Source organism: Myotis davidii, unplaced genomic scaffold (assembly GCF_000327345.1).
Source record: "Myotis davidii unplaced genomic scaffold, ASM32734v1 scaffold167, whole genome shotgun sequence".
Lineage (NCBI taxonomy): Eukaryota > Metazoa > Chordata > Mammalia > Chiroptera > Vespertilionidae > Myotis > Myotis davidii.
Genome location: NW_006300048.1, coordinates 5,417,796 through 5,442,763, shown reverse-complemented (window position 1 = coordinate 5,442,763; position 24,968 = coordinate 5,417,796). Strand labels below are relative to the sequence as shown.

Here is a 24,968-nt window from a genome sequence, read left to right as displayed (position 1 = left end):
GCAGGTGCCCTTAGCCAGAAGCAAGGCTCACAGATGGTGAGCACAGTGGTGGTGGCAGGAGCCTCAGCCCAGCTTGTGCCCTCTTGCAGTCCAGGAGCCCCACCATTGATAGCCCTGCAGAGGGAGGCCCCGCCCACCCACCACAGCATCGCCACAGAGCAGCCTCGGCCTCCTTCTTTGGGACGATCGTGGTGCCCCCTGATAGATTGCCCCGCCAGCTGGTGGCCTGGGCCTCCCTCTGTAAGGGATCATGTGATCAATCGCACCCTCACAGAGGGAGACTCTACCCACCCACCGCAGCCCGCTGGTTGATGGCCTGGGCCTCCCTCTGCAGGGCAATCATGTGGCGATGGCCAGGCCCCCGACCAATTGCATTGCATCCGCCTTGGCTGGCCTGGTGCCAGTGGGTGTCAAAGCGTGGTCGTCTGGACGGTCGTTCTGCTGTTCGGTTCAGTCGATTTGCATCTTATGCTTTTATTATTATAGATAGGTACTAGAGACTGATTTGCTAGTCATTGTTCTCACCACCTTTAAAATAAAGCTGGTCAGTTTTCTTAGATTGCCATCTTATCAACAGTAGCTCCTTCTCCTTTGCACCGTGATACCATGCTAATAAGCATAACTGCCTTTAAAATGCAGATTTTAGCCCTGGCTGTTGTGGCCCAGTGATTAGAGCATCAGCCCACGCACCAAAGGGTAATGGGTTCTGTTCTTGATCGAGGGCATGTACCTGGGTTGCAGGTTCAATCCCCAGTCCCAGCTGGGGCACATATGGGAGGCAACCAATTGATGTCTCTCTCTCACACTGATATTTCTCTCTTTCTCCCCCATCCCTCCCGTCCACTCTAAAAAAAAATCAATGGGAAAAATATCCTTAGGTGAGGATTAATAAAATGCAGCTTTTATTATAGGGAATATAGTCAACAATATTGTAATAACTGTCTATGGTGCCAGGTGGGCACTGGAATTTTTGGAGTGAACACTTTGTAACCCAAATAAAAGTCTAGCCACTATGCTGCACACTTGAAACTGATATAGAAAAGGTGTTGTGCCCTAACCCGTTTGGCTCAGTGGATAGAGCGTCAGCCTGCGGACTCAAGGGTCCCAGGTTCGATTCTGGTCAAGGGCATGTACCTTGGTTGCGGGCACACTGCCAGAAGGGGGTGTGCAGGAGGCAGCTGATCGGTGTTTCTCTCTCATCGATGTTTCTAACTCTCTATCCCTCTCCCTTCCTCTCTGTAAAAAATCAATAAAATCAATTTAAAAAATTAAAAAAAAAGTGTTGAGTGCAAACTATAATTGCAAAGTAAAATAAAAATTGCAATGTCATTCACAAAAATAAATCATAAATAAACTGCAGCTTTGATTATGCAGGAGTTTTCATCCTTGAGTTTTGTATCACTTGGTAAGACAGAAGACTCAAGTTTTTGCTTTACTTGTATCCATACTTAGGCACACAGTGCTAAGTTGGATCCTGACTTGTCAAATCCTGACTAGTTTTTTGGGTAGTGGATTGTAACTGTAAACTAGAGGTTTTATTTTCGGGGTGTCTTTTGTTTTTTTCTTTATCTCTTGCTTCTCTTGCTTTGTTAGTAATTATGAAGTTATTGTCTTCATGTCTAAGAGCACCTTTATCTTTTACCTTTGCAACAATCGTTAGAACATAGTAGGTACCTAACAAGTAGTTTACGTGCCACCCAAAAATAAATAAATAAAAATAAGTTTCGCTTTCCCTTGACTGGCTCAGTTTTGCTCTTTACCCTTCATCCTCTGCTGCTCAAGGTCATCCTCTGATGCTCAAGGTCGTGCTGGCCTGAGAAAGCTGCCTTTTCATTTCCCGAAGTGAATTGTGATGTGGACAACAGCAAAAATTGTTTGTAAAAGACTGTTTTGAAAGTCAGATTGGATAAAGTTTGCATTTACTTGTTCAGACTTTGACAGTACAACAATTATTTCCATTTGAATGCCTGCTGGTTGGCTAACATTTTCTTGCATTTTATCTTTACAGTAGGCAACCACGGTTATGACAATGCGTTAGCAGAAATGCATCCAGTATTTTTAGCCCACGGTCCTGCCTTCAGAAAGAATTTCACAAAAGAAGCCATGAACTCCACAGATCTGTACCCGCTGCTCTGCCACCTCCTCAGAATCCCCGCCCTGCCACACAACGGGTCACTCAGCAGCGTCCAGGATCTGCTCAGGTCAACAGCTCCGAGGACAATGACTCACACACAGAGCCCTCCCCCCCACCACGGGAGTGGCAAGCCAGGAGAACACGAGCAAGAGTCAAACGCTAATTTCATAGGGGTCTCTCTCGGTAGCATTATAGTTATTGTATTTTTTATCGTTTTCTGTAAACATTTAATTCGCAGTCAAATACCTGCCTTACCAGATATGCAGGCTGAAATAGCTCAACCGTTATTACAAGCCTAATGCTACTTACAAGTGGAGATTGAGCAATTATGTCAGTGTTTAAAGGTTTCATATTCTAGAAAACCACCTAGAGACATTTGCACAGACCCGAAAGCAGTGATATACATATTCAGGCACAGTCTTTCTCACACATGCACACACAGAGATGGACCAAAATACACATACCTGCAAAGGATTCCAAATGTGGAAGTATGTTTCCATTGTTCTGTCTGGCGTAGGCAGAGAGAAGATCCTGCTCTATTTGGACTTGGCACATACAATGTATATATTTAGCAACTTTGCACTATTTAAAGTACCTTATATGTTGCACTTTAAGTTTCAGTCCTAATGGGTACTCTTATGTGAAATGCACTTTCTTGACAATTGTGTCTTATAACTTGGTTGCAAAAGACAAGTTTTTACCCCACGTCACAGAATACTTGTCATTCAAACTGAATCAAGTTTCGGATCATTCCCCAATAATGTGAAAATGTACTTAAATTTTAGTTTGCTGGAGAGCAAGAAGAAATTGAAAACTGTTGAAAATTAAATGGGATCACCTTTGTGTATTGAATTTTGGAGAGACTGCATTCCTAACACTAGGATGTATCTGGGCATTCATTGTCCTATTTCTTTCCAAAGGACTTGAGTTTTCATTTTATTTCCCCCACCCCAAAAATTCAATTACTGGAACATTCATACTAAATATATTATTTCTGTCATAAAATTCATTGTTGCTTGCTATTTCCTGATTGGTCATTTTACTCTGATGTTTTATAACACTGTGAATATCCATTCCTTTTCCTTTGGTCCGGCACTGGCCCAAGTATTAGAGATGGGTGTCAGCTCAGCAATGTTTTCCCGTGTTCTATAATTATTTGCTTGTTTGAAAACTAAATCATTAATTACATTATAATCAAATTAGATAAAACAATGTTTGTTTTATTCCTGGTAACCCATAGTAAAAGAGCACAAGCATCTTTTAGATGTGAATATTTGAAGATGCAGAATTAGCCTAAACTCTACTAGGTAAAATGTACGGGCCCTAGAAAATATTGTGATTTCCTGTGTAAATATACACCAACTGGCTAAATAGGAAAAATGGGAAATGTATTTCAGAAAGAAAGGATAAGTTAGGTGTAGAGAACAGAAGTGGCAGAGTTAAAAATACAATTGAGTTTAAGTGCTTCCTAAAATGAGGTGGGAGAATTATTTCTTAATGCCAATAAAAAATGTTAGCACCTAATTCTCATTTCATTATAGAACCTCTTAATAGTATTAAATGGAATCACTGGAAAGGTACCATAGATTTAAAAGCTGAGAAGTTAAATGGTAGGTAACAAACTCAAGAAGTCTAAACTCCAGATTAGAGATCTTAGAAATGAGACGGGTCACAATGGCTTGCTTTGTAGCTATGAACTTGCCTGCATTACCGAGATGCCAATATTAACAACTGAGAGAAATTTGTCTGTTTAAAAGCATTACTATTCAAGTGCTATCTGTACATTGAATCGGTACCATTAAATTCACTTTAGAAAGTGCTATTAACCTTAGTAGTAAGAAGAAAGTAAATTCTGTAACTTTGATGAAATTATTAAAATTCTGATGGAAGATTTGATTGTTTCTTTTATTTACAGATACTTATTGTCCTGTAAAATATCAGCAGGCGTTTACGTGAAGGAAAATAAAATTTTAGTTTGCTGTGAAAAATCTAGTCACTCATCATCCTTTGATAGCTTTTTTGTGTTGGTTTTACCTGCATGTCTTCATGGCCATACTTTATATGCAGTTAACAACAATTAGTAGAAATGAAATTTAGACTAGTTAACTAATTGTGAATAAGATTCTTTAACAGGTCAGAGGATGAAGTGCCTTCACCCCACCATTTTTGCTCAACATCCTCCATCAGCTATTTTTTAAAAAATATATTTCTATTGATTTCAGAGAGGAAGGGAGAGGGAGAGAGAAATAGAAACATCAATGATGAGAGAGAATCATTGATTGGATGCCTCCTGCATGCCCCCTACTGGGGATCGAGCCCACAACCCTGGCATGTGCCCTCCACTGGAATCAAACAGTGACCTTCTGGTTCATAGGTTGACGCTCAACCACTGAGCCACACCAATTGGGCACCAACTCTTCTTTTTGTTGTACCATTTGAGATACTTCATCTTCTAAGCCTTAGCCCTTTTACTTTATTATTTTACACATTGAAAGTTTTTATTTGTCTGAAGTTCGTGCTCTGTTTCTTTGTAATATGTATTGCTATTTAACTTTTTATTGAAGTAAAACTTATTCAAAATGTATAATAATAAGTGTTGCCAATTATTAGTATGTGAACAAATTCATGTAACTTCATTATAGAAAAGAAATAGAAGGTGGTAAATGACTAGCACTCCAGAGAGACCCTCTTAGACCCAATCTACCTTCTCCCTCTGCCTGAGGTAACACTACCTTGAGTCGGAACACAATAGAATACTTTCCCCTATTTTTAAATTTTACCTCAGTGGAATCATACAATATATATTCATTTATGTTTGGCTTTTTTCCACTCAAGATTTTATGAGAATCGTCCATGTTTTGTGTGTAGCAGTAGTTTATTTTCATTGCTTCATGAAATTACATGAATATACAACACAATTTATTGTTTTTGGATATTTGGATCATTTCCTGTTTGATAGTACTATGAGTACTACTGCTATGAGCATTCTTTTCCATCTTTTGGTGAATATATGTAAACATTTTTTGTTGGATATATGAATCCACTGTTTAACCTGAGTTTTTCCCATTAGCAGAGTCTGAGACAAAGGCTTATTATGTCAACAATTTATCTGTCACATGACCCCAAGAAATGAGAGAGGGACAAGGAGTGAAGGAGAAAGGAAGAGAAAGCCTATACAAGCGTAAGTTAGAGAATGGACACTGTTATGAGTGCCCAATCCCACAGAGCCTCCAGAGGAACCTTAGGAAATGTACCTCAGAATTGACTGCTTGGGAGAATGGGAGAGGAAAGCAAAGCATTTACCCATTGGCCTCCAACCCCACTGGCTGAGTGGTTCATGGGTATAACTCCAAGTATATCTGAGTAGTTCATGCACAAGTGCCAAATGCGATCTCCTAGACCCAGAAGAAAGAGGCTAAGCATTGTTAGGTTGCGTCTGTAGGAAGTTGGTCTAAGTCAAGATGAAACGAGTAAAGGGTGGGTTGAGTAGATTTGAGGTGGTATACAAGAGATGTCTAATACATTCACATATATATGGATTCTTCATTTTAACAAAGGTCATCAGTTCTGTTCATCTATTTGTCTATCCTTGTATCAACACCATAGTTTTAATTGTTATAACTTTATGATCTTTTGACATCAAATTGAGTTCTATCATTTTATTTTTACTCAAGATTGTCTTGACCCTTTATGTTTCTATAAGATTTTGAGTCAGCTTATACAATTCCATAAGAAATAAAACCCTGCTGGAAATGCTTAGATGCGATGATAAATTTGAGAATTGCCATCTTTACAATAGTGAATCTTCCAAACTATAAACCTGATATAACTTTCTGGTTGTTTTTTGTTGTTGTTCGTCTTTCTTAATTCTTCTCATTGTTACAATTTCTTGTGCAAAAATTCTGCATGAGTTTTGACTTCTTAGAGATTTCATGCTTGATGATACCAATACAAATGATACCAGATTTAAGTTTTCATTTTTTGTTTTCTGCTGATATATAAATACACTTGATTTTTACACATTGACTGACCTTATAGGCAGCAATTTTGTCAATTTTGTTAAGCTCACTTCTAGTTTATATGATTCCTTCGGATTTTCTACATATGCAATTGTGTCATCTGTAGATATGACAGTTTTATTATTTTTCAGTTATGTTATTTCTTTTTCTTGTCTTACTGTACTTGCTAGGACCTCCAGTGCAATATTAAATAGGAGTGTTTGGAGCGGACAGCCTTAGCTTGTTTCTAATTTTGGAGAAAAAACGTTTACTATTTCATCATTCAGTCCACTAGGTATGGGTTTATGCTACTTAAATATTATAATTCAGTATGATATTGCTGTAGATTTGTGGCAAATAGGTGTGACATTATATATATGGCAATATATATATTTTATATAAATGTACATGTGTATATGTTAATTATCAGCTTTAAGTTCCCTTCAATTTCAAATTTTTTGAGTTGTTTTGTTTTGAATAACAAACAGCTGGCAAATTTTGCCAAATGCTTTCTCCACATTTATTAACATAGCCATGTTTTCCTTTTCCCTATTAGTATAAATAACATTGATTGTTTTTCAAATATCAAAGTACATTCCTGGGATAAATTCCACTTGTTCCTGTGTATTTATTTACCTTTTGAAATACTGCTGAATTTAATTAGATAATAATTCATTAAGGAATTTTTGTTCATAGGAGTTTGCCTATTTTTTAAAAATATTTTTGTCAGATTTTGGTAGTGGTGTTATACTAGCCTCATTAAAACAGTTAGGATGTGTTTCTTTTTTTCTCTGTTTTCTGTAAAAATTTATGAAAATCATTTCTTCCTTAAGTGTGATAGAACTAACCATAAAACCACCTGGAGCTGGAGTTTTCTTTATGGGGATGTTATAACATTAATTTTTGTGATAGATATGACTATTAAAATTAGCCATTTGATTTTGTATAATTTTGATAAATTATTTTTTAAAAAATATATTTTATTGATTTTTTACAGAGAGGAAGGGAGAGGGATAGAGAGTTAGAAACATCGATGAGAGAGAAACATCGACCAGCTGCCTCCTGTACAACCCCCACTGGGGATGTTCCCGCAACCAAGGTATATGCCCTTGACTGAACTCGAACCCAGGACCTTTCAGTCCGCAGGCCGACACTCTATCCACTAAGCCAAACCGGTCAGGGTAAATTGTATTTTTTGAGAAATTTGCCGTTTTATCCAAATTGTCAAATTTATTGGCATATTTCCTTAAATCTTTTTTATATATACAGGTCAATAGTGATGGCCCCTCTTGTATTACTGATATTGCTCATTTGTGCTAGCTCCTTTTTTGTTCTTAGTCACTTTTTAATCAATTTATTAGTATTTTAAAAAACAAAATTTGGCTTTATTAATTTTATTTTGCTTTTATATTTCATTGATTCTTTTTTTCTTCTTCCACTCACTTTGGACTTTCTACATCTTTTTACTAGCTTCCTAAAGAGGAAGCTTACATCATTTATTTTTAACCTTCCTTCCTCTCAAAAACAGGCAATCAAGGCTATAAATTTCCCCCTAAGTACTGTTTCTGCTGCAGACTACAGACTTTGGTATGTTATCATTTTAATTCAGTTCGATATATTCTCTCATTTGATTTCTATTTAAAAATATATTAACTTCTAAATATTTAAGATTTTTCTTAATCTTATTGTTATGGAATATAATTTAATTCCATTGTCAGAAAATATACTTTATAAGATTGCAGTTTTTTGAGATTACTGAAACTTGCTTTATGGTCCTGCATATAATCTATTTTAGTGATAATTCCATATACACTTGAAAAGAATATGTCTTCTGCAGTTTGACGCTATAATCTCTAAGTGTCATTTAAGTCAATGTGGTTGATACCATCACTCAGGTCTTCTATATCCTTGCTGGTTTGTTTTTTTTCTTGGTCTGGTTGTTATATCAGTTACTTATGAGAGGAGTGTTAAAATCTTCAGCTATGTTTATAAATTATCTTTCTTTCCTTGATTCCATCACTTTCTGATTCATGAACTTTTAAGCTTTTTTTAAGTGTGAACATTTACAATTGTTGTCTAATAGTACTTTAGAAATGTCCCTATCTCTGGAAATTCTTGTTTTGAAGATTACTTTGTCTGATAATATTAATATAGGTACTCCAGCTTTCTGACAGTTTCCATGGTATATAACTGTTTATCCTTTTGCTTTCAATTTGCAGTTTTGTACTTAAAGTGTATTTCCTGTAGACTACATGTAACTGGATCGTGCTTTTTTATCCCATCAGACAATCTCTGACATTTAATTGGAATGCTGTGTATTTAAATTTAGCTATTGATGTAGTTGGATTTGATTTTCCATTTTGCTCCCCCACCCCACCCCCTTTGAGATTGGTCTGTAATTTTCTTTCTTTGGTGCTGTTAACAGGTTTGATTATCAATGTTATACTCAGAAAGTTATGTATTTTTCTAGAACACCAGTGTTATTAGGCAACTATAATGATAATCAAACCTAAAAGGCACTAAAAAAGATTTTTATTATTTTATGGGCCTGATACTTTCTCAATATTTAATACAAAAATTAGTTTTAGTTTTTTCTCTACTGGAATCATTTCTAGCAAATATTTTTCCTAGGAAATTATCCATTTCATGTTTTCAAGTTATTTGTGCCAATTGTGTAAAGTAGGCTGTTATGATTTGTAAGTGTTCTACTTACCTTGGTCTTTTTCACATTATTTTCTCTCCTTCTACTCCCCCAAACCCTTTCTTTTCCTTTTAACTAGCTTTCCAGCTCCTCAGCTGCCTCCTCCAGAATTCAGAATCTATTAAGGAACTCACTTTTACAGATTTCTTCCTTTTTCTAAATCTTGGCCTCTTGATTCTTCACTTTCTTGGTAATTCCTCACTGCCATAGTACAATCTCTTCTATTTTTTTCTAGTTCTAATCCCCAGCAAGAGGATTGGTTTGAATTATATACTCAACCATTTCACTGGAAACAACATTCCTTCATGTCTTTAATAAAAAATAAATAAATAAGCCTTCACAGATATATTGTGTAAAAAAATTCACTCTCCTCAGTGGACAATTCAAATACTATATAAATCAGTACCACTGGGTCTGGGTGTGACCTATAGGAGCCATTTTATTAAAGTGTGTATTTGTATTGTGGAGTTGTCTAGAATTATTTTTACAGTAATGTCTATTGATCCTTTCCACCAGCTCTGCCTATGAAAGTGAAGTTAATCATGGTAGATATGAAAAGAATGCTGATTGGGTCAGTGGCAGTTCACATCTTTAACATAGGAAGGAGGTCTGAACTGGAGACATATATCTGTTAACCATCATTATAGAGCTGTCAGTGGATGAGCCACTAAATTTTATTGATGACTGAGATCTGATTTTAGAGGTCAAGGGGGTAGAAGATATGTGGAAAGGGAAGGTTTGTTCTTTGGGTAAGACTCTGCCCTTGCCAGGTAATTTTGACCATGAGACAGGAGTCCCAGGACCTAGCAATGTCAACACTACCTACCTACACACACTATATATTCAGTGTTTGCGTATGTACAGGACTCCCGGAACCAATAGGCTCATCTGGATTCTCACATATGCTCAGAAGCAAATTGTGTGTGTTTGGGACCAAACTGATACCCCAGCACAGGCACCAAGAAGGCTGAGGGTGGGGGAAAAGGTGTGAACATGGCATCTAAACTTCAGGAAGTACATGGCCTGGAAGATGGTTCTGGATCCCAGGACTCTGCAGCAAGAGTGAAACCATGAGTGGACCTAAGTAATTTATTTTTACCACTTTTGAAATGTTACTGAACTCTTCCAGAGTAAAGGAAGTGCATTTTGTTCTCTGTCCCACAGTTCCTAGCTAGCAGTGTTTACAGAATATCAAAGTAGAAAATAAATCACTAACTACTCTACTAGAGAAAACTTTGTTGAATCTACACTCATTTAGACATAACTACTTATGGCTATGTGCAAAACAAAGTTTAAGTACTATAACCACCCTTACTCCTAGTGTTTCCTAATCAGCTTTTTCAAACTTCCTCCTTTTCTACTGGAATCCAATAAATTATAGTCTGAAAGCTCTGCAAAGTTTATATTGTCTTTCTTTCCAATAATGTCCTATGTGGGATTGTATATTTATACACTGTTTTAAATGTTATACACTTAATCTTGGGTTTAAAAAATCTGTAATGAATGCTTATGTGGACTTATGCAGTATTACTAAATCATATAAAAATCTGTTACAATATGTATACTGTGCATGGTGACAAATTAAAGAAAAACATCAATGATGTTGCATTCTATATTTAGTAATACAGTAAAAATGTATTGGTAGATTTTATTCAGATACATTTTAAAATCAAAGTCATTAACTATGAATTCAAACAATAAATCAAAATACATTTTACTTTAACTTAAGGCACTATATTACAAAATTTTTAAAGCACACTGTCATTTTATTTACACACTATTTTACGAATTGACAATAAATAAACACTTTCCATCTCATCTTTGTCCTTCATTTGTAGCTTTAGGTATTCACAATGAAGTAAAACCCTCCAAATAGAAGAAATTAAATGCATTCACCTTTAAAGCTTACCAGATATAGGCTAGAAAGAGAGGAACCCAAGAATAATGCAAAGGCATTTTTAATCCTTTAATGTTCCAAACATTCACCTCTTAGAGCAAGCTTAATGGAAAAATAACACAAAGCCTATAGTACAGAGCATGGACCAGAGAACCTGCATGTTAATGAGAGCAGAACTGTCCCCGTTATCAGTTAACGTACTTATTCTGAATGCACTCACTGAATAATAAAAGAAAACACCTAATAAAAAATTATCCTATTACCTTTGAGTATTGTTGTCAAACAGTTAAATGTCATCAACAGCTAAATACTTTCTATCACCCAGAAAACAGCAAGGTACATTTGACAATTATATTATAAAATACATCAAAACCTTACTGTAAAAGCCTGCTTTACTGAAAGACTTTTTCAGTGTATTGGAGGATCATTAGCTTTGACAGCGATAGTTTTTATAAATACATATGAATTAACACAGAGTTCAATATAATAATAAACACCTCTTTGATTAAATAAATTCTATTCATGAACATATATATATATTTACAATTTCAATTAAAGTTAATATCTTGAGGCTGATAAGACAAGTAGGTAAATGTCTTTTGTTCAGGGGTTAAGACACAGCATCCCTTCCTATCCTATCCTATATAAAATCTACTCACAGGTTGGATGTCACGTATAGTTCACTGAAACTCATACCACCATCAAGCTAATGCAATCACTAAAACTCAGACCATTCCAAGGACCAAAGACTATTCAAATAGTATAAAATACCCTCCTACTATTTTTAAAATATCCAGGGCTTTAAATGTGACTGTTGTACTCTTTGTTGTTATTTTTTTAATGGCAATTGAAGTAGAAAAGAAAATTTTCTATTTCATTCAAATCAACTATTACCTTTAAGATAACTTTTATGTGAGGAAAAACTTCAGTAATAAAATGTGTCAAAAAGCAAAATTAGCCCAATTGGTTTTATTTCATTAATGTATTATGTTGTTCTTAATACAGTCAACTTATGATCACTATCAGTGTCACCTATTTATACAGGATGTGGAAATGCTTCTCAAGAACCCCAGGTACAAAAGGCACTAATACCAGGATCAGGAACCCAGCAGTGATCAGACAGGGTGAATTAAACACTTGATGATTGGCACTATTGCTCTTAACCATCACAGATAATCAACATTTAACTGGGCTGCATATTTACTGTAAATAATTTCTGTATCTGCGAACTGGGTGCCTACTTTATTTTGTATTGTCAAAACTTTAAAGATCACACTGTTAATATCAATTGCTTGCCTCAACTTCCAAAGAATGGTTCCTGAACCCGTTTTCCTCTAACACATATAATCTAGTCTGTCACAACTCAGTTTCGTCATATTAATTTTGATTATTAGAAGGTTCCACTTAGCTCAAGCTAGGAAACGTTAGGCATTGTTGAAAGCTTATTCTGTCGTTTATCATACAGAAAATGTAAAACAGGAACAGATATTAAATTCCACTTTAAATATAACTACTCTGTTGTCTAAAAAGTAAGGGATAAAAGTCCAAAGGTTAACATAAAAATATCTTTTTCTCATTCTGACTCATCAAAACCAAATATAATCAGGTCATAAATTTTTCTGTAGCTCTTTGATACTTCTAATTATAATCATCAACATGAGAAGGTTAAAAATGGTAACAAAAATGAATGCATTTTTAAAATTATGATTTTAAGTTGTGAGTTAGACGAAGGGAAACAAATATGAATGCAAATATAACCTTTCCTAAGAGCTGGGTTCTATGGGAATGCGGAAGCCTACCTATGGTCAAGTCCATCTCTGATCCCCTTCCATAAGTTGACTATATATAGTCTGCACACCCATACATGCTAACACACTTGTGCACACACACAAATAACTTATACAAAGCCAGTAAGCACAGAGCAATCCACTTTTCTCTATTAATTTCTTATTAGCAATAGTCTTCAAAAGAAAACTTCTGAGATTTCAACAGCTTAAGGGTCTTAACAAAGACACAATGGTGAAGACAGAGACTTTGTACCACATTGTCTTTGATAGTTTTTTATAATAACTTCTTAAAATACTATCTTCATATGCTTGATCTTTTCTGCCTGGTTTACTGATTTTATGTAACTATTACAGAGAATTTCCTAACTCAAGGGTTTACTTGGGATACAAACTCCATTAAAGGTAAATATAAAAATATAGAAAACTTTTCCTCCCTGATGCACAAATTCTACTAATTACATAAAGATTCTGTTGTTTCATTTACAAATATAAAAATTTATTAGAAAAGTATGCCTACTAAATTTTGTTATATTTTCATGTGTGTCAAATTTGCATTGCACAAAGAAAGGCAGAGGCAGTATTTTTCTTAAAAATGTTTCTAGTTAGAGAAATAGTGTTAACTAATAAGCTACCAGCAATTTTTACAATGTTCAGGGTGTTTTTGTTTTTGGTATTAGCTAATGCACCAAAAGAAAACACAAAGAAAAGTAAAACACAATTTTAGCATGCTTGGTATAAATTCTTTGTCTTTCAAAGTATACTTTTTCATAGTTATAACACATTTGGGTGTATCCTTGGTTTTGTGACTAAGCAAAAACACTTTGTATAAACTCCAGCACATAGTATTAGTCAATTAAAGGATCATCATCATCTTCTTGTAACTGAAGTCGGGAAAATGGCTGCGGTGCAGACAGTCTATTCTGCATGATTATGAAGAGGCACGTTAGAATGGTTAAGATCAAGAGCACACCAAGAACAATTCCAATGGCTTCTGGGAGTCTAATGCACCACTGGTCAACTAACAAACACTGAATATGACCAAAAGTTCCATTATTGGGATGTGGTTTCAGTCCCAGGATGTGGCACATCATTGGATAAATATCCACACTATCAATTGTGCATTGTTTGTAGCCTTTGTGAAATGCAGGACCGTGGGCAGCCAGAAATGGATGCATACTAGACAAAGAATTATCATAACCATGGTCACCCACTGAAAAAGAACAAAAATGATGTTAGTAAACAATCTTTCTATTAGAAAATAACCTGCTTTGCGTGTAAATATACTAGAGTCTTGCCAGTATAATTCCCATCCACTAGAATTCTCATCTGTTGAACCAGACAGGGGCCAGAAATAAAATTTTCTATTTTCTTCAACTCAGCCATGTTCCCTTTTTCATACACACATCCCTTTTCCAATCAGTCATGGTGGCTTTAAAACTATTTCTCAATCTTATGTACTTATTTTTCAGTCCTAGATCCACCTATTTTACCTGTTACTTTCCAGCACTGTTTGCAAAAGCCCACTGCAAACAGCACCAGTGAGAAAAAATGGTCTGAAAGTCCCGAGTGAGTGAGTGAGTTAAAACCATTGAATGGTGAAGAAGTGAACCTGCAGACTTACTTATGTCAATTGCTCCTGTGATAAGAAATAGGGTTATATAATACTAGAGGCCCAGTGCATGGATTCATGCACCAGTGGGGTCCCTCAGCCTGGCCTGTGGGGATCAGGCCGAAACTGGCTCTCCGACATCCCCTGAGGGATCTCGGATTGCGAGAGGGCGCAGGCCAGGCCGAGGAACCCCACCAGTACACGGAGTGGAGAGGGACAGCGGGAGGTTGGCTGGCTAGGGAGGGACTGTGGGAGGGCTCCAGAGCATGTCCAGCCCGTCTCACACATTCCCAATCGGGGCTGGCCAGCTGAGGAGGGACCGTGGGAGGTTGGCCAGCTGGGGAGGCAATGCAGGAGGACTCCAGGGAGTGTCCGGCCTGCTTGCTCAGTCCCGATCAGCAGGCCCCCAGCAGCAAGCTAACCTACTGGTTGGAGTGTCTGCCCCCTGGTGGTCAGTGTGCATCATAGCAACTGGTTGAATGGTCTAACGAAAGGTCAGACACTTAGCATATTAGGCTTTTATTATATAGGAAGGATACTACTTGTTCACTGACAGTTAATGAACACCTCAACATCTGAAGGGCCAGGTAACTCTTAATGTCACAGATGGGATTCTTGTACTGAATATGAAGTCTACCCAAACCAGTGGTTCTCAACCTCCTGGCCCTTTAAATACAGTTCCTCATGTTGTGACCCAAACATAAAATTATTTCCATTGCTACTTCATAACTGTAATGTTGCTACTGTTATGAATCGTAATGTAAATATCTGATATGCAGGATGGTCTTAGGTGACCCCTGTGAAAGGGTCCTTCAACTGCCAAAGGGGTCTCGACCCACAGGTTGAGAACCGCTGACCCAGACAATTCCAACTTATAATGCCAATGAAAGTCTAACTCAAAGAAAAATGTGATGGTCTCTAACCAAACTCCCATATCAGATTCTCAAATTTTAGCTTTATTTTAACAAACACTGCCTTTTATTTTTATACATTTTTAATTACATTTTTATTGATTTCAGAGAGGAAGGGAGAGGAAGAGAGAGAGAGAAACATCAATGATGAAAGAGAATCATTGATCGGCTGCCTCCAGCACGCCCCCTACTGGGGCTTAAGCCCGCAACCTAGACATGTGCCCTTTACCAGAATTGAACCTGGCACCCTTTAGTCTGCAGGTTAACGCTCTATCCATTAAGCCAAACTGGCTACTGCAACAAATATTGCCTTTTAATGTACACCACTTGCATTTAATAAGCTACCACTTTCACATGAAGTGCAGGGTCTAAGTGATGAGTATACCAGTGTTTGATTTTTCTTTAATTGTATGTTTAAGATATTTCGAAATAAAAATGCATATGACCAATATAATAAAAAGTGGAAGATAACACCATACATAAAAAGATATTATTATTTCAATAATGTAAAAATATGGAAGTATATGTAATAGGAAAAAGATTAGAAAGGCAAAAAACTCCCACAATTAACATTTGTCTGTACCTCTATATTGAGGGATTATGGATACTTTTCTCTTTCCTAAACATTTCTGTATTTTCCAAGTTTTTATAGTATGACAAGTATCTCTAATAAAAGTGTAATATGCTAATTAGACCAGATGACCTTCTGGAAGAAGCCTGGGCTGTGAGGGAAGCCCGGGTCCTGGGTGCCTGCCAGTAGCTAGAGGAAAGCCGGGTGGGTCCCGGATGCCAGAGGGAAGCCGGTGCTGGCAGCCGGGGGAAAGAAGGCCTACTCTTGCACGAATTTCGTGCATCGGGCCTCTAGTAAACAGTATATGATTCCATTGACCCTGGTTTGATTATTGCCTGATGTTTCTGAATTGCTTTAGATCAGGGACTGCAAACAACAGCCCCTCGCCAAATTCAGCTTGCTTTGGCAAACTAAATTTCAGTGCAACACCCCATGTCAATTTATAGATATTGTCTATGGGTGCTTTCCCACTGTAAAGGCAGAGTTGAACAGTTCAGACCAGCCGGTCCAAAAGCCTAAAATACATATTTACTATCTGGCCATTTACAGAAAGTTTCCTGACCCCTGCTATTGACTACAAAATCACATTTTTTAAAAAAAGTATTCAAATTGAATTTAGCAAATGGATAAAGAAGCTTGTTTCCAGGAAGACCTGTAACTCTCCCCTATACATCATCTTTTTTAAGAGGGATTTCGATACATCTATTTTGTTTACTCAGTGCATTTTTGTTTGTTTACTTTCTGGTTCGTGTCCAATGTTTTAAACAGCTGTAGCATTCAGGTAAATGATTTCATCATTGGGAAAACACATAGGGTTACTTGGACAAAAATTTTTTTAGTTTATTTTTATTGATATCAGAGAGGAAGGGAGAGGGAGGGAGAGATAGAAACATCAATGATGAGAGAGAATCATTGACTGCTGCCTCCTGCACACCCCCTACTGGGGATCGAGCCCGAAACCCGGGCATGTTCCCTTGACCGAAATTGAACCCCTGACCCTTGAGTCCACAGGCCAACGCTCTATCCACTGAGCAAAACTGGCTAGGTCTAGACAAATTTTTTTAACAAAAAAAATGAGAAATTTGAACTAGCTAATCTCTTCCTATTTATTTTGCTTCTTTTCTTTTTTTTTTTTTTGTTTCCTTATTTCTCTTTCATTTACTACAAATGAGAACCTATCTTGAAAGTTACTGAGAGACTCTGCAGTTTCGGTAAGAAAGTAAAACTATATCTTCACCTTTACAGTCACCCAACCTTCTAATGCAAGGGTGACATTGTGGTTATTATGACTTGCTATCAAATAAAAACCTGAGAATTGAATGAAGAACTCACAATGGTGTAGTTGAAATCGAACTAATTATACTGTGTCAAAATCTCTAAGTCAAAGTATTCTGTTAACAGAACAATATCAATTTATGATTTATCCCTAGGACACAAGAGAAATGTTAATTTATACTACATTAATACTTACATTTTAGTGATGAATTATTTAGCACAATTGTCCAGCCTTCATCAGCAACCAAAATAATAGGCTGAATTCGATCATTATGTTGATAATGAAACCTGGCAGGAATGTCTTCTTTGAGATAAACATTCATGTGAGAGCTACAGTTTTTTAGTTTGTTATAAACCTCTGTTTTATCTGAAGGAAAAGGAAATAGTAAAGGAAAAAGTCATGGTTGATAAGGAAAAAATAATTTTAACTAAAATAACTGGAAAAAAAATCCTGAACAATATCTATTAAATCACTTTTAATTCTAAAAAAAAAAAAGAGAGAGAGAGAATAATCATGTGACAGTGTTGGGAGACACACACACACACACACACACACACACACTTTTTTCAAAGCACTCATATAGTTCTTTTTTTACTTTGTTATTATTCCTGGTGGACTTTTTATACAAAGGGGACAATTTTCACATCTAGCTTCCTCAGTAAATATTAACTAATTACACATTACTACTCATCACTAATTCTATCAGTAAACAAAAGGTGTATCTCACACAAATATTCCAGATGTTTTCAAGGGTAAAAATTTCCTTTTTCCATTTGTATGAATTACAAAATACACCAAAAAGCAAAGAAATAATTCTGAACATAAATCTTAAGCTAATTGTTTTGTTTTAAAATTTGTAAAGTAGAGGGAAAACATATAATCCCACTCTGAGTAAGTGTAAGAATAGATGGTGCTTAACTACAAAAGCCAGACCTTTATTCTCTTACAAAACCCTCAATCCATTGCCCCATTCAAATATTCCTTGGCTAAAATTTACTTACTTATTTTGGGAAGTATTGCAGCAACTGGGGTCAAATCTATAAGAGTGTAGTCTGAACGATTGAGGCAGATATCCAAGTTTATCAGTCTTTCCTTAGAACACTGTGTCATCCCATGGTCACTTGTAATGATCACATTAAGATTTTGCCACAATCCTAATATCTTGAGTTTGTGGACTAAGTCACCAATAAGGTCATCTATTTCTTTCAACACTCTGCGCATATTTTCTTTATCTTCGGGTCCATATTTATGTCCACTTGCATCTGGTTCTTCCCAATAGAGTGCAGCAAAAGTAACTGGTGGGTTCGAATTGCTCAGCCACATAGTAATATTATTTAGTCTCTCCTCAAATGATACTGAGGAGCTATAATTCATAAAATAGGAAGGAGTGGTATTGTGAATGGGTATATCGGTGCCAGGCCACATAGCAGCAGCACTTGATCTGTTTTCCTGAAGCTCATTGGTCACCCAAATAGGTACTGCCTCATTCCACCAAAAAGGATCCCTGTCATTAAAGTCAGAAAAATATTTCTTGGTGATTACATCATACATGGAATTAGCTACAATGCCATGGCTTTCTTCATACAAGCCCGTCACAATACTATAGTGGTTTGGAAATGTCTTCGTGATGAAAACATTTTTAACATGCTCCACTAAGACGCCTTCTTTGATAAAATTCTGGAGATGAGGAAATTCATAGTTCTGTAGATAGTCAGCTCTGAAGCCATCAAAGGACACCAGTAGTAACTTCGGTGGCAAGCTATACGAAGAGTTACTACCTCTACACGCATTTATAAGTCCAGAAAATAAAAGTATTACTAGTAGCTTCATATTGAACGTGTTGAAAGAGCAATCAGGGTCCTAAAATATAAAAACACAATGCATAAGCCGTAATGCTATTTGACTTGGATTAGGTTTCAAAAGTTTATCCATCAGGAGAAGAGAACCAACATTTAAACTTTTTATATACCAGCTTTACCTCTATCAACTTAAAAATTAAATAATTTTAATTTACTGAAAGGTAACTGAATAAAGTTAAAATTGGAAAGGCTAAAAATTGCCTTTACTTGTCCAGTTTCCTTTTATATATGTCCTGCCCAGCATGCAAGGGCCATTTTTATACTCTATATAATACTCAGGTTTGACTACCTTGCTTGTCTGCAATTAGAAATTTAGAAGTTATTCTAAAAGCTTAATAAGAACAGATGAAGAAACAAAGTCTCCCTTTTCACAAAGCAGGAGTGCCAAGCTCTCTGAGGCTCCAGAGGGGAAGATTGCTGTTCCATTTAACGACTAGTCCTACAGAAATAGGTGGTAGAAATTCCACATTGGCTCACCACCAGTTCTTGTTGAAAAATAGGAGAAAAAGAAATAAATACTATTTGAGAGAAAGACCCCACCTCACTCTGAGCCTATACAATATGCACATAAGGCTGACAGACAGGCAAAGCCTACAGGGACTTGCAGGCAACAGTAACTTCTGAAGAAATTCAACAGCTGTTGAAATGAATTTCATCACCACATCTCTCTTAGTCTTCCCTTTCACTGTCAAAGGCATAACTATTCAACCTAAAACTTCAGGCTCGGAGCTCCCTCTGATTTTTCACTCATTTTTAATAATCCACGAATGACAAAAAGAGCTTTCCCCTAATAAATCTTCCTGCCTTCAGACTCTATCTTCTTTGGGCCCTAAAATAAAAGGATCTGTGATTTAGGTAGTGCTTCACTATAGATCAGCGGTTCTCAACATGTGGGGCGCGACCCCTTTGGGGGTCGAACGACCCTTTCACAGGGGTCACCTAAGACCATCAGAAAACACATATATAATTACACAGTTTTTGTGATTAATCACTATGCTTTAATTATGTCCAATTTGTAACAATGAAACTGGGGGTCACCACAACATGAGGAACTGTATTAAAGGGTAGCAGCATTAGGAAGGTTGAGAACCACTGATATAGATGGTCAGGGTACCCTTCCATCAGAATAAGAGAAAAGGAGCAAACGAGTGCGCTAACAGGTTGGAGGGCTAGAGGTGAAGGGAGCCGCATTCTCTGAGTTATAAAAGGTAGAGTCATTTATTGAGAGGGAGTAGGGTGGTAAAAGGGCTGGTGGTTTGAGGAATACAGAGAAATGGCAGATGTGGAGGATGGGTAAGAGTACAAGGAAACAGCAGGATTTGTGGTCAATGATGACAGCAGATTCCATAAATTTTTAAAGTGACACTGTTGATTGGCTTTCTCTAGCACAGTGATTCCCAAAGTGGGCGCTACCGCCCCCTGTTGGGCGCTGCAGCGATCCAGGGGGGTGGTGATGGCCACAGGTGCATTTGGGGGCATATATCTTTCTGTTTAATTGCTATTAAAATTTTAAAAAAATTAATTTCCAGGGGGCGCTGAGTAATATTTTTTTCTGGAAAGGGGGAGGTAGGCCAAATAAGTTTGGGAACCACTGCTCTAGCAATTTCCTGGCTCAGGCATGAACAAAACATACAGCTGAACATACCTGGGCTTGAAACTAAAGTATGATGAAGGAAGCTGAAGTTGATATCATCTAATGAATGGCTGATATCTGAGCTAAACTGAAACTAATGTAGATGCAAACAGAGAGGATTTTAGACTTGAGGTTGTGATGAAGTCAAAGAACTGGTATTTTAAAAGTAACTTTCAGTGAGAAGTGCAAGGACGTGGGGTTGTGGTTAGAGGGAGGTGATTGAATTCATCATGCCAGAATAAGAAGGCTTGTGGTACGGCCAGGGGGACATGCCCCTAGAAGTCCAGGCACACCAGCAGCCAGTTAAAGAACATGATGATTAAGTTCACAAGTCATTTACTGTGTTGTTCTTTTTCCCAACTAGACTGCAATTACTTGAGGGTAGAGACTTTTTTCTTTCAAACATACTTCATACTAGATGGTCTGTGTATGTAGTCATTCAAAGACTTACTGATTGAAGCTATGACCCTCCAAAAACCAGGGACTTAAGATTTTGAAGATCAAAGGCACAGAATCATTTTTATGAGGAACTTTGGGTCTGGAAAATCTCCAGCATTTTAACCTGAGATGGGCTGCGTCCTGAGTGTGGTGCATGGGTCCTCTGCTGCTAGTCCATCCAAGAAACCAAAACCAGTACACAAGAACAAAAACCACCTCTCCAAAGAAATGAGTAACAATTCTAAGTACAAGACACATACTTTGCACAGATGTAGCTCCAGTCACAAGAATCTAGATAGCAGTACTTCTCTTTTTATTCAGTATTTGGTGCCCCTGACCTAGTGTGACGCATCTCTTCCCTCAGACAGTCTTAACTGGGTTCAGACAATATCATGCAGGCTGTTGCCTAGGTTCCAGAGACCTCAGAACTTGTGTGGAGGGCACACAGGTCTCCATGAAAGCTTGGACTGAGCAGATTCCCTGGTTTCTCGGAGTACAGCTACTTCCTTATACCAAAATATCTGTCTCCACTAACAGTAGACTAAAACAGCAAATAAGTGGCCTAGTATTGTAAAGATACTCACAAATCTTTTTTTAAAATTTAATTTTATTGACTTCAGAGAGGAATGGGAGGGAGAGAGAGAGAGAAACATCAATGATGACAGAGAATCATTGATCGGCTATCTCTTGCACACCCACACTGGGGATCAAGCCTGCACCTTGGGTATGTGACCTCACTGGGAATCGAACTTTGACCTCCTGGTTCATAGGTTGAGACTCAACCATTGAGCAACAATGGCCAGGCACAAATGTAGTTTTTAAAGGTTGTTTATCTACTGCCCTGGCTTTTGCCCTGAGTAACCATTCTACTTTTCCAACCAATCCCACTGCACAACGTATTCTGCTGCCAAGTCAAATCTGATCTAGTATGTTAAACTGATCACACTGTCTGCACCTCCAAATCTTCCCCCTTTCCTATGTTCCCTAATATCTTAAAACAGCTTCATCATTCTCTCGGTCACATAGAGATGTCCTGAGTACACCATCAGTTGCCAACCTAGTCAACTCTATTTTCATATTATCTATTACGGCAGCAATTTTCAACTTTTTCATATCACGGGACACATAAACTAATTACTAAAAACCTACAGTACACCAAAAAGTATATAATAGTTTTGGCCAATCTAATTTAAAAATATATATAATTTTGATTCAGTCACACCAGATGGTTATTGTTGTGCTGGCTGTTGTCATTTTTTTATTTGAAAATCTAAGGGAAAAGAGGTCCATGCCCCTGACTGAGTAGTCAAGTCTGCATGTTTTAAAAATTCTTGTGGCACACTAGTTGAAAATCCCTACAGTATAGTAGACATATGAATCACTGAGTGGACCTTGTTAAAAGCTCAGCTCTCCAGCCCTGTGTGGCTCATTTGGTTTAAGTGTCATCTAGGAGCAGGTATGGGAGGCACTCACATCAATGTGTTTCTCTCTCCCTCTCCCTTCCTCTCTCTCTCTAAAATCAATACAAACATATCCTCGGGTGAGGATTAAAAAAGAAGTTCAATTGTCTACTCTCCATATCTAGAACATTCTAATTCAGTTGGTCTACAGTAGAGGCCAGGAGTCTTCATTTTTAACAGCTATCCATTCTTTTCCATCTCCACTGCTGCCCTACTTCTTAAAGTCCTCAGTATTTCCTGAGAAAAACCCTCTGTCTCTTAACTGACCTTCCTACCTCAATCACTTTCCCCTTTCTGCCGCCAACTTAATTTTCCTGGACATAGCTCTGTTCATGTGTTCATGACAATCCCCTAATTTAAAAAAATTGTTCAAAGTATCCACTGCTATACACAAAGTCCCAACACCTCAGCCTGGCATTTAAGCCCCTCCATTATCCAAGCCCAACCCATAAGCAAATCACTAGAAAATAGTTAAAGAAAGAATTGCCAACCTTAATTTCCATTTACCATACTTCACTGTCACATTCTGTCTGAAATATATTACAAAGACATGAAAAGACAATAATCATTTATCTACGGGACCTGCAGGTGACTTACAACAGCTCTTCAGTAACAGTCTATGCTTCCCAAAACATCCTAAAGTTACTTCCTATATGTGTAGTTCTGCCCAAACTCTCTTATAGGTCATAAAAAAATCATTCAACAAATATACAATATAACTAAGTCTAATCACAAAAATGTACATGCTGTTTATCAAGAGACAAGAATGTTATACTTTCAAATATATAATACTGAAAATAGGGGCATAAATCATCAGGACAATGAATCAACCTGTCACCTTGAAAGAACAAAGACAAGCTTGAATGAACGTTGTCAGAAAATACCAAAACTTTTTGTAATTCTATGTTTGAGATCCATGCACCATACAAGAATTGTTTATAAAACCAAGCTATTCAAGGAATTACTACAAATGAAATATCATAGTATGCATAAAACTTTTCCAACAGCGTTACTTATAAGAGCAGAGGGGTTCCAAGAAAATTCAACTAATGGTGTTGGGACAACTAGATATCCAAATGTAAAATAATGACTTTAGACCAGCCGTGGGCAAACTACGGCCCGCGGGCTGGATCCGGCCCGTTTGAAATGAATAAAACTAAAAAAAAAAAAAAAAGAGACCGTACCCTTTTATGTAATGATGTTTACTTTGAATTTATATTAGTTCACACAAACACTCCATCCATGCTTTTGTTCAGGCCCTCCGGTCCAGTTTAAGAACCCATTGTGGCCCTCGAGTCAAAGAGTTTGCCCACCCCTGCTTTAGACCCTTCATCTCATACCATACACAAAAATTAACTTAAAATGGATCATAGACCATGAGGATTAGAGTGAAGAAACAAAATGGATTCACTATAGTAAAGCTGCTAAATTACTAAAATCAAGTAGGTTGATATCTGAGAAAAAAATTCTAGTCTTGTTTTAACTAGCCTAGAAACTTAAACTTTTGAATATTCCAGTTCTGCATCAATAGACATCAAACCTCTGCTAATCCTCTGATTACCTCTGATGAAGGGAAGAACATTCACCTGTCCAGACCACCTGATATCAATTTTCCAGACCATCAGTTATCTAGAGGATTACATCTTGACCCAATCCAAAGACTCAGAATGCAAGATTGATTCTTCTCAAGAAGGGTTTTTATTATAAAAACCCTCAGCTTCTCTTCCTTTTTTACAGAACACTCTGGATATTTACCTAGCTGTGTAATACCTTTGAATAAATCTTTACCAGTTATTTCTAGCCAAAGCCTCCTGATTCATGTATTATATATCTTAGAAGAAAATACAGGAATAAATCTTTATGACCTTGGGTTAAGCAATGTCTTCTTAGATATAGCACCAAAAGCATGAGTTACAGAAACAGAATATATTTGATTTCCTTGAAATTGAAATTAAATACTTTAATGTTTCAAAGGATACCATAAAGAATGGGAATCCACAGAATGAGAGAAAATATTTGCAAATCATATATTTGATAAGGAATATATAAAATATATGTATTACATATATAGAATATGTAAAAAACTATAACGCAATAATAAAAGTCAAAAAATCCAATTAAAAATGAGGGAAGAACCCTAAAAAAACAATTCTCCAAAGATATACAGATACAAATAAGCATAAAAAAACAATTCTCCAAAGATATACAGATAGCAAATAAGCACATGAAAAGATGTTCAACTTCATTAGTCATCAGTGAAATGGAAATCAAAACCATAATGAGATACCACTTCACACCCACTATCAAAAAGACAGATAACAACAAATGTTGGCGAGAATACAGAAAAATTGGAACCTTTTTATACACTGCTAGTAAGAATGTAAAATGGTGCAACCACCACTTAGAAAACATTTTACATTTTGGCAGTTCTTCAAATAAAGTTACCACAGGATTCAGTAATTCTATTACTATGCACATGCACAAGAGAAATTAAAACATTATGTCCACAGTAAAACCTATACACAAATACTCACTACAGCATTATTCCTAAGAGCCAAGAGGTAGAAACAATTCAAACGTCCATCAAGTGATAAGTTGATAAATAAAATGTGGTATATCGCACAATGGATATTATTTGGCAATAAAAAGGAATGAAGTATTAATATATGCTACAACTTGGAAAAACCTTGAAAT

At 36.8% G+C, this 24,968-nt stretch overlaps 2 protein-coding genes across 2 annotated transcripts in view; one reads left to right on the top strand and one right to left on the bottom strand.

Annotated features, from left to right (window-relative positions):
* ENPP5 (ectonucleotide pyrophosphatase/phosphodiesterase 5 (putative)) overlaps positions 1-4,327 on the top strand; it is a 16,149-nt gene extending 11,822 nt beyond the window's left edge. The window contains exon 4 of the mRNA XM_006776410.2: positions 2,009-4,327. Coding sequence (XP_006776473.1) covers positions 2,009-2,433 — 425 coding nt within the window. The 3' untranslated portion in view covers positions 2,434-4,327. The remainder of the gene's footprint in view (positions 1-2,008) is intronic.
* A 6,102-nt stretch (positions 4,328-10,429) lies between these two features.
* ENPP4 (ectonucleotide pyrophosphatase/phosphodiesterase 4 (putative)) lies at positions 10,430-18,767 on the bottom strand. Its single transcript, XM_006776409.2, has 3 exons — positions 17,886-18,767; positions 17,080-17,250; positions 10,430-13,727 (listed from the first exon to the last, which is right to left on the bottom strand). The coding sequence occupies exons 1-3, from the start codon at positions 18,712-18,714 to the stop codon at positions 13,363-13,365; spliced, it is 1,365 nt and encodes a 454-aa protein (XP_006776472.1). The 5' UTR covers positions 18,715-18,767; the 3' UTR covers positions 10,430-13,362.
* Between the last annotated feature and the right edge of the window lie 6,201 nt (positions 18,768-24,968).